Here is a 9641-nt window from a genome sequence, read left to right as displayed (position 1 = left end):
ATGACTGGTCAGAAGTTGATCTCTGAGATGATCAAAATCGGGATGTAGGGCACGAAGGATGAACACCATGTAAAATTTGTCTAGTTTCATTTTGATATCCTCTAATGGGTCCGCTTCCAAAAACATCCTGAGTTCTTCGACAACAGATTGGGCTTCATTCATGAAGGAGACCATATCACTGTCTGCCATTTTAAGAGATGCAAGCTTGTTTGCATTGTCATAAAGACATTGAATATCGTTGGCATAAATGCTTTAAGCTTTCTTCCAAAAGGAGTGACAAGTTTTGAAAGCCCTCAGAGATATAAGAAGTTTGGGTTCCATTGATTGTCATAACAGGGCAACAACTGGAAATCTACTTGTTTCCACTGATCATCAACTTTTTCAGTAGGCACATGGCTTCCATCTCGCTCAAGGTGGTCATAATGTCATTGGGCAAGGAACCACATTTCAACAACAACAGACCATGACAGATATTTTTTTCCATATAGCTTCTCGGAGGTAATTGATGGACTTCCGGAGAAGGAAAGAGTACTACTAGACGCCATCTCTGAAGAAGATGAATCTTACCAGCGAGGAACAAGAAAACCCTAAAGGATTAGACGAACAGAACTATTAACGGTGGCTGGTGGCGGCCGATTGCGGACGGTGGCCGACGATGGCAGATGACGGCCAGAGACTGATGGTGGCGGTCAACAACGACGGTGGTGGTCAGCGGCGGATGGTGGCCGACGGCGGGCAGCAGTGGACGGTGGTGGGCGATAGCAAAATGTGGCGCCGGACAGATGCTACAAGACAGAAACCAGAGCAGGATCGCCCGCTTTGATACCCATTTCAGAATTAAACTGTAAAATAATTCTTGAGGGCTTAATTCATCCCTCTCATAATCTTCTATTTGTAAAAATAAATTAATACAAGAACACATGATAAATAAGGTAACCCTAGACACAATATAATCATGATAAATAGGGTAACTCTAGACACAATATAATCATGATAAATAGGGTAACTCTAGACACAATATAATCATGATAAATAGGGTAAATATTCTAACACTCCGCCTCAAGCTAGAGCATACAAATTGTATGTATAAAGCTTGAAATAAATAAACTCACTCCAACAAAATGAACTTGTCTCGAATGTCCAAACAATAGACATGGTAACTTTGGCTTCGAACAAGATGCACATATGCTTTAGACCATCGAGAGAGAATGTCTATAAACCAAATTAAACTCACAAACCAGCATAACCAAAAAGACTCCTCATAAGCTTATGGAGAATATTATTGAACAACCACGAAACTTCAAGTAGCACCATGAACCTTCAAGTAGGATGACTTTGACAAAGTTGATTTTCATCAAAAGTGGATGACGAGTGGTAGATAACGACAAACTGCAAAGACTGGATTTCCATCAAGTATGGATGGGGCTTGCAATAGCTAAAAGCGACAAACTACAAGGACTAAATTGTCATCACTGACTGATGGGGCCTGTAGTGGCGGAAACAAACTGCAGTGTCAAAACTTCCATCATTGATTGATGGGGTTTGTAGTGGTTGAAACATACTGCAGGGACTAAATTGTCATCATTGACTGATGGGGGCCTGTAGTGGTTGAAAGCGACAAACTAAAGGCACTAAATTGTCATCATTGATTGATGGGGTCTGTAGTGGCTGAAACATACTCCCTCTCACGGCAAACAACAAAAATGATGACGCGCCGATGACAAATCATATGACAAATCATGAAGGTGGAAGATCATAATGGTCTCCATAATTCATCAAAGCATCTAAAAACAAATCTAACAATGGGATGGTGAAATTGTTTGACTAAGATTCTTAATTTTGCCAGAAATAGACTCCCCTCATGTTATGAGCAACCTTCAACCTAATGATTTTAGTGTTGAAATTCCTTGGTGTTAGCTAGTTGATAACACCGACTCTCCTTAGAGACTTGTAAATAAATGACACAAGTCATCAAGAACATCACACTGCTACAATACGCAAAGCTAAACAAATATTATGAAAGGAGTCTTATTCCGGTGTATGTTCGATTTATTCATGTGTCCCTTCCACTAGAAGCCTGCCAGGAGCCGCTTTTTGTTTGTGCCTCTTGCACTTCGTGCCTCTTGCATCGGCGATCACTCCCCACCCTCGTCAGTGCCCGGGTGTCACATGCCCACCAGCTTCCGCTTGGTTCGTCCTCGAACCACACCGTACTGGGAGAGGCTAGGCTCTAATACCACTTGTAACGCCCTGGCAACTTACAGGGAATATTGACTGCCCCCACACATCAACACGAGGCTTTCCAATGTGTTTTGTCCTCACTCGCACAGCTATCCTTCAACTGTATAGTCTCATACCTATACAGTCTCTAGATCCCTCTCATTCTGATGTATGTTCGATTCATTCATGTGTCTCTTCCACTAGAAGCCTGCCAGGAGCTGCTCTTTGTTTGTGCCCCTTGCACCGGCGATCACTCCCCCTCCTCGTCAGTGCCCGGGTGTCACAGACAACTCCTCACTGTGGCAAAACAGTGTTAGGTGGACAACGACAAATGGCACCAGACAACGACAAACGGTGCCAAACAATTGCGGACAACAACTAAGATTTGGAGACTAGACAGAAATCATAACAGAACTGTTCATTGAGGTATTTCAGAAAAGATGAAATTTTTAAGGTCACCGGTGGCCGCAACCATTAGCCACCAGCGGCAACAAAGATAGAGTAGGAAGAGACTTACAGACCCTCTACTCTAATACCAAATTGGAAAGTCGGTTTTGTGGAATTGAGCTAGGCTTAAACCCACTTTCTAATAACACTAAAGGATTAAACTACTAGAATCCATGCTTATGTAATAAAAGAAAATGTGGTGACCATTTTTTATGGTAATCCTCGAGTTGAAAATTTGAGTAGGAAGCTCAATAGGTTACTTTGAGTGTCTAAAGGTAATGGTTGCATTTGTGAGATTAAGTTAGGCTTAAAATTCACTTCTTAATTTCGTATCAAAGAAAGTTAAATCTCAAGGAGAAAACAACAAATGTAAAACAAAGATATTACATTGAAGTAAATGCTAAAATGTAATTTCCTCCTTCACAACAAATAATATCGTTAGATTACAATTTAGAAAGCACACGCATGCACTCATTTCAAACAATCTAATGAAATCTAAAAGAACGTGGCACAACATATATCCTACATCTATCGGCTAAAACTATGAGAAAAAGCAATATCAGTTATGCGTCATGAGAACAGAACCATGAAAGCCTAACAAACAGATTTTCTATGACTAAGTGAAGAATTTCATAAGTCAACCAACCTTGATTTCTCATCCCACACTAAGACTTTTGTGGAGTTAATTGTCAGCATCAGTCAAGCACGAGTGAGTCTACATGGGATTTGATTTGACTCTTGAGAGCACCAAATACTTGGAAAGGAATATCTTTAGCTAGCAACTTCAGCATCTGCATAGCTCGTGTTAGGGTCTTCTTCTTCTTCTTCTTCTTCAGGGAAAGGAGCCTCATCATCAGAAGGTTGTCCATTGCCAAAGATGCTGTCCATTTGAAAAGCTGCTGGTGTCAAGATTGGCTTTACTCCACCAAGATCAATACTTATATCATCTGCAGAAGTAGGGCTCACATGTATAGGGCTGGCATGTATAGGTGCAGTCATTGGAACATGCTCCACCCTAGGCTTTTTCGGTTTCTGTTCCAGCTGGTGACCAGGAACAAAACTAGCCACAACAACCTGATGCAGAAGATAGCAAGACAAGTGTTGAGGAAACTATATCTCATATATGTAGTTTAGTTCTTTTCATTGCATGATTTTTCTTTCAGGGATTGGTAGAAGATAGCATAAAGAAAGTCCATCATAACTCTTTGTTGGGTCTAGCCTACAATGTTTGTGACGAGAGTGATTTGGACAGACATCATTAGTCTTTTTTTATGTTTCATTTCTATATACTTCGAACTAATAAAAAGTCACTGCTGTGATTAAGGTAATTATCATAAAAATCAACAAAGTTATCATATTTGACAATTTTTTATTAGATGACTATGTAAAAACTTCTTATTGTGTCATGCACAGTCTGTTTACTCTTATTTCATATTTAATAAACCCTGGTAAACAAACTTATAAAGGTTATTTCTTCATCATTTTTAAACTCTCAAATATCCTCTTCTTCAGCAGAAATTACCTGCACAGGACCGGCAGCTACCAGCAAACCGGCCAGTCCACCCCCCATTACTCGACCATCTGGACCGGCCAAGGAGATGCTCATTCCACCAGATCTGCTCTTTGTAAACCCATTCTCAGTTGGCATATATGAACCAGTCAAGGAAAGAATTTCAAAGCGCCCCTAGAAGCACCAAATATGTTCCAGCAAATTATTAAGTATTTACCCAGTACTTAACCAAGTACAACAAAAAGAAAGAAACAGTAGCAACACGCTTTTGGACATTCTCTTCCAAACACTGACCTGGATAAAATCTCATGCTAGACTCAAAATCACTTGGGTCCACAATTAGTGGAATCAATTTGGGATTTTTAATCAGTGTAAATGAGTGTTAATGGCATTTTTCAATATATAATAGTGTATCAAAGACAAGTGAAGTTAAACTGAATTACAACAAGAAAAATGAAGACTTCATCATAGCCAGATCAAATTTCAGATTACCTATATGAACCAAGTCTTATCTGTGAAAATAAGTCTGTTTGGACAAGATTCTTCATAAGTACTTCTAAGAGAGAAAATAAAATAAAAAATGAAATGAGTTTTCTATAAAAATGTATAAATATTCTATATGAAAGAAGTTTAATAAATTAGTGTATGCATAAACTTTCTTTTCTCTCTCGTCTATTTTATTGCTTTGCTCGTAACAATTTTAACTAGTGGAGAAGCTAATTTCACCTTTTTTTCCTCATTTTTCTCCCTTAGAAATGATTATGAAAAAGTTTGTCCGAATAGGTCCAAAATAGTTATTCTTCTAATGAATTTTTGCATGCAGGAAGACGTGAATGGTCATAAAGAACAGAACAAGTTATAAGACAAATTTATATTATGCCAAATCAAGGGGCAAACATGGAAAGTGTGAAAAACTAAGCAGCATTAAAGATACTGTATACTATTAAAGAAGAACAATAGGGTGATTTTCATTGTCAGTATTGAACCAAAAATTTACAAATATAAGAAACAAAACAAGCATGCTTAGATCTAGAATTTGTGGATAAGAAGCTACATTTTACCAATTCTTCTATGTGTCTGAATCAAAGGCTTAACGCATAATAATCAACTTTAATATCATTATTAACTGATAACATTTTAGTGAAGTAACAACATCTGCTGATACAAATATTGCAAGAAACCAAATCATACGACGAAGCAAAATATTAGGTTGGATTCTTAGCCAATTGCCAAAATCAAATTTAACAACACATGATTTACTAACCCCCACCTCCCTCTGCAAATAAACTGACATTGGATATTTAAACTTAAAACCCTTTAGAGATGTGGCTGCATATGACTCAAGAAAATTAGGGTATTATATATTAGCACTGAACTAACCTCATATGTTAAAGTACCACCAGAAGAAGTTGGTTGGCGTAGTGTAACATTTGAAATAGTGCCATTTGCAGACAGAATGCAAATAGCTTGACATCCTTGTTGAGAGAAGGACATAATCTTCATAGTAACATCCTGAAACAGGGCACAAGAACTCTCACAAATACATTCACAAATAAGCTTACTTCCTTCTTTCTCCTCCTCCAAACTAAAATGGATTTCAAAAAGGCTAATTTCATACTTTCTTCAGTTTCTAAGAACCACTAATTCCTATGTTAGTTCCCACGGTAGCATATAATCACAACCTTGAGTTGGTAAAGCATTAACTTGAATCCTTGTTAACATATTGTTCATACCCAGCTCCACTCTAGTTACGCCATCTTGGAACACTCAACCCCTTGTTTCAAATAAGTTTCTACAAATAAAATTAAGTAACCAAGCAGTAATATGGTTAAATTATTTATTGTTTCACATAATATTAATATGATATCCTACCCATACACGCATAATCAAACAAATATCTTTATGTATTTAATTATATACACAGATATCATTTTATTAAAGCATTGAAGAGAGTGAAACTGCACCAATTGAAGAAAGAAAAACATTATATGGTAAAAGGAAATAAGAATTTTAAGTGGTAAGATGCTATAATATTTAAAAGAAATTTATGGAATTTCAATAAACAGACAAATATAATCTGACTATTTTCAAAAGATAAACTTTAGAGGAAATGAACAGAATACCTCGCCAGCATTTACTATAAGGATGTGAGGTGTGAAATTGGCACCAACTGAGTATGCAATTTGATCACCTATAAAATAAATATGTAGCAAGATTAATGGGTAATGCGGAAGCTACTGTTCACACAAAAAATCCACTTTGATTTCATTATGTAAAAGCAAACAATAGAATAAAAAAGGGTCAGAGATAGTTTATTAGATTGTCTTTGAATCTGACATCATATATGTCCAGGAAAATAAGCTATATTGACCAATAGATAGTTTTCAAAAGAATACAACAATGAAAGATGTTTTAACATTGAAAGTTGCATTCCTCTGAATCATACCCTAAGTTACCTATGTGTTTGTGAAAGGATCAATTATAAAGTAGAAAAAGTCTAAATATTCATGCAATTTAAAAACTAATTGACATTTCATAACAGCACTTTGTTTTTATCCACAATGTGCTACTTATGTAAATATCTATCAATATGTTACATACTTACAAATGTCCGACACATTTGATCTAGCTTTTGGGAAGCCAAAAAACATAGCTTGGGTCAAAGCTACAAGAGGTTCCAAAAGCTAAAACTAGCATGATATGCATTATCATCATGATAAAATCACATTATTCACAACTAGATTGATAAAAGTTACTTTAGCCGAAAAATATTTAATAATTACTAGTGTCGTTTACAAAAGTTGACACCTGCTTCAGTTGATCCTGTATATAATCAAGATTAACTGTCCTCATTACTTGATTAGTTTCTATTTATCAGATAACTGGATGTTTCACATCATGCCAGTATAAGCTGTAGATCATAATACACCATACAAATTTACCAGAACCTAATGTCCTGAGAATAACTACCATTTATATACTTTTTCACTAAAATTGTCAACAAAATTATCTATTTTAGACACCGTATCCTAAACCTCATCTATACCATGACATGGTAGAGGTAAAACAATAGTCAAAGTATCATATACATTGTTCGCCTGATTCAGAACATATCATTACACTAGATTTATCCGCATGTTCCATTAATCATTAACCAAATGCCAGTGTAGTGAAACAGCTACGCTATGCTTTATCCATTCCAAAACTTCCTCCAGAACATTCAGAGGCCCACAGCTAAATCTAAAAATAAGTTATGAACCTGGAATATCTCCAGATATAAAATTAAGCTTGTTAAATCCGGAGCTAAATATTCAAATGTTTATGTAGCATATGCATGGACTGCATATTAAATATAACATTCACATCGATTCTATGTACAACCTCTTAATAATTTGTGGAAACGTATCGTATACAATTGAGACTTACTATATTTGATTTATAACCATCAATTTATGCAGCCACCAATAACATGTTGATTGGAAAAATTAATCTTAAAACGTGCTACAACGTTTTCCAGCCTACTGTCCTATATCCACTACCATTTTTTCAAAGATGCAACTTCAAGAATCATCGGTCATATTATTAAATTTTAGGTTCCTATTTTGCAACATGTCATGGTCCAAAGTCCAAACCAGTAGTATATAGGCTATAGACCATTGCAAGCCTTGTCAAATCAGCTAAGTACTGGACTAAACCTATTGAATATACTGGTGTGGTGCCTTCAGTTATTCCAACTCAGTTTCTGTGGTCGGATTATGCCACCTTCCCCTCGTAAAGAAAAAAGAAGAATCATATGCTGCCTTAGCTGAAAACTGACTTCACTTCACTTTGACCACAAAATATCCCCTTCCACCACCACACATCTTCAATTCCAGATCTAAAGGGAATCTAATACAAGGGTCCACTTGTACCACCATATACAAAATCCACTTCAAAGACATTAATAAAATTCATGAAACAAAAACAAGCATTGAAAACCAAACTTAAATCAACTACAACTCAAAAAATATAAATCCATTTTACATAGTAAATAACAACCCTACTAAATATGAAAGGGGAAAATAAGAATATACTGCTAATGCAACAGTAAAACATAAAAACAAAGAGTAACTATTATAAGATTAAACTCTAAAAATGTACGAATCAATGAGCAATATTTTTTACCTTGTCCTGCACCTTGACCTTCAACTTCATAAAACTTAAAAGACTTCTTGATTGATTCAACTGGCTTTCCTCTGCCCTTTTTCCAGACTGAGAAGTCTCCGGTCAATGGAATCGACGATGATATCGGCATCGGCGACAGCGCCACATTGCCGTCCGGTCCATATTTCCTAGGCCGGCCCCTCTTCTTCTTCCCTTCTGTACTACCGGAAGTAATCACCGGAGTACTCACCGGTGCCGGCGAATCCCCCGTGGGCCCAGAAAACTGCACGGATCTTAGTGCCACGTGGAAGCTCTGGGGGGGCTCGACAACCTTAACAGCCTGCCCAGAACTAAAAATCTCTTTTTCCTCCATTTTTTTTCGAATCAAAGAAAAACAAAGACACCCCAAAACCTTAAAACACGCTTAAACCCTATCCATTGAAGATTCAAGGAATTAAAAATTCAAAAAAAAGGAAAAATGAATTTTTTTCAACTCAAAGAAGACAAATGTACTTGAATGCAGAACAAACGTACCCAAAAACAGTACACTGACGTTTGAGCACAGAAAAAGTTGCAATCGCACATAAAAACTTCAAAAATAGAAACTTCTGTCTGAAATGACGAAACCCAGAAGCATAATTTTGAACGGTTGAGGTTGAACACCGAGAAAGACGCGATACTGTGGCTCAAATCTCCACCATTGCAGAGAGCGGTAAAAGCTTCAAAAAATAGCAAATTTTTTTAAAAATAAATTCTACAATTACAGAGAAAATAACAAATCTAGTTTACAAATCCGCCAGAGTGATGTCTGAAATTAGGGTTTTGCAGGAAAAGGAGAAGTAAATAAATAAAGTTGAAAATGGGAAAATATAATAAAATGTAAAATGATAAAGTAATAAAGTAATTAAATAACAGGGAATTTAATTAATAATTAATATTTTAATTGCAAAATTCAAAGTATGAATTTTGGTTAAGAAATTGGTTCACGTCCGTCTTGGAAATTTAATAAAGGTGATTTAATAAATGACTGGGAATACAGATACTTATCAATTTGAATGCATAAAAAAATAGGTGATGTTTATGGAAAAGAAAAAAGAAACTTTTAATAAAATATTGCAATTTATTTATTTACTGCTTTTTTAAAACAAAAGAAAAAAATTAGTAGAAGCTGTAAGCAAAGGCTGGATGGAGCCATTCCATTGCTCCAACTACTGACAAGTTCTTTGTCTTTTATTTTAAGTTAAAATAAAGTTGACCAAGACACATAAACAGATGTTTTCTCAAGCAAAAAGAAAAATGATTTGAAATACTCCATTGGTTT

General features: G+C 36.1%; 1 protein-coding gene across 2 annotated transcripts; it reads right to left on the bottom strand.

Moving 5' to 3' along the window:
• Positions 1 to 3035: 3035 nt before the first annotated feature.
• On the bottom strand, positions 3036 to 9189 carry LOC108343699 (AT-hook motif nuclear-localized protein 7). 2 transcript variants are annotated; one of them, XM_052867312.1, is made up of 6 exons: positions 8855 to 9189; positions 8342 to 8751; positions 6301 to 6368; positions 5558 to 5689; positions 4190 to 4351; positions 3036 to 3741 (listed from the first exon to the last, which is right to left on the bottom strand). In XM_052867312.1, exons 2-6 carry the CDS (start codon positions 8691 to 8693, stop codon positions 3439 to 3441), a joined length of 1017 nt encoding a protein of 338 aa, XP_052723272.1. In that variant the 5' UTR covers positions 8694 to 8751; positions 8855 to 9189; the 3' UTR covers positions 3036 to 3438. The 2 variants fall into 2 exon arrangements, with proteins under 2 accessions (XP_052723272.1, XP_017437524.1); XM_017582035.2 differs by having other exon boundaries at positions 8342 to 9189.
• Between the last annotated feature and the right edge of the window lie 452 nt (positions 9190 to 9641).

Source organism: Vigna angularis, chromosome 8 (assembly GCF_016808095.1).
Source record: "Vigna angularis cultivar LongXiaoDou No.4 chromosome 8, ASM1680809v1, whole genome shotgun sequence".
Lineage (NCBI taxonomy): Eukaryota > Viridiplantae > Streptophyta > Magnoliopsida > Fabales > Fabaceae > Vigna > Vigna angularis.
Note: the sequence above shows the minus strand (reverse complement) of the source record. Positions and strands in the feature narration are given on the sequence as shown.

Excerpts from the sequence above, each read along its gene's own strand:
- LOC108343699 (XM_017582035.2), bottom strand. The coding sequence starts at position 8,693 with ATGGAGGAAAAAGAGATTTTTAGTTCTGGGCAGGCTGTTAAGGTTGTC. Across the intron at positions 6,369-8,341 it reads AGGTCAAGGTGCAGGACAAG|GTGATCAAATTGCATACTCA; the intron begins GTAAAAAATATT and ends TTTATTTTATAG. Across the intron at positions 4,352-5,557 it reads GTGGTACTTTAACATATGAG|GGGCGCTTTGAAATTCTTTC; the intron begins GTTAGTTCAGTG and ends TGGTGCTTCTAG.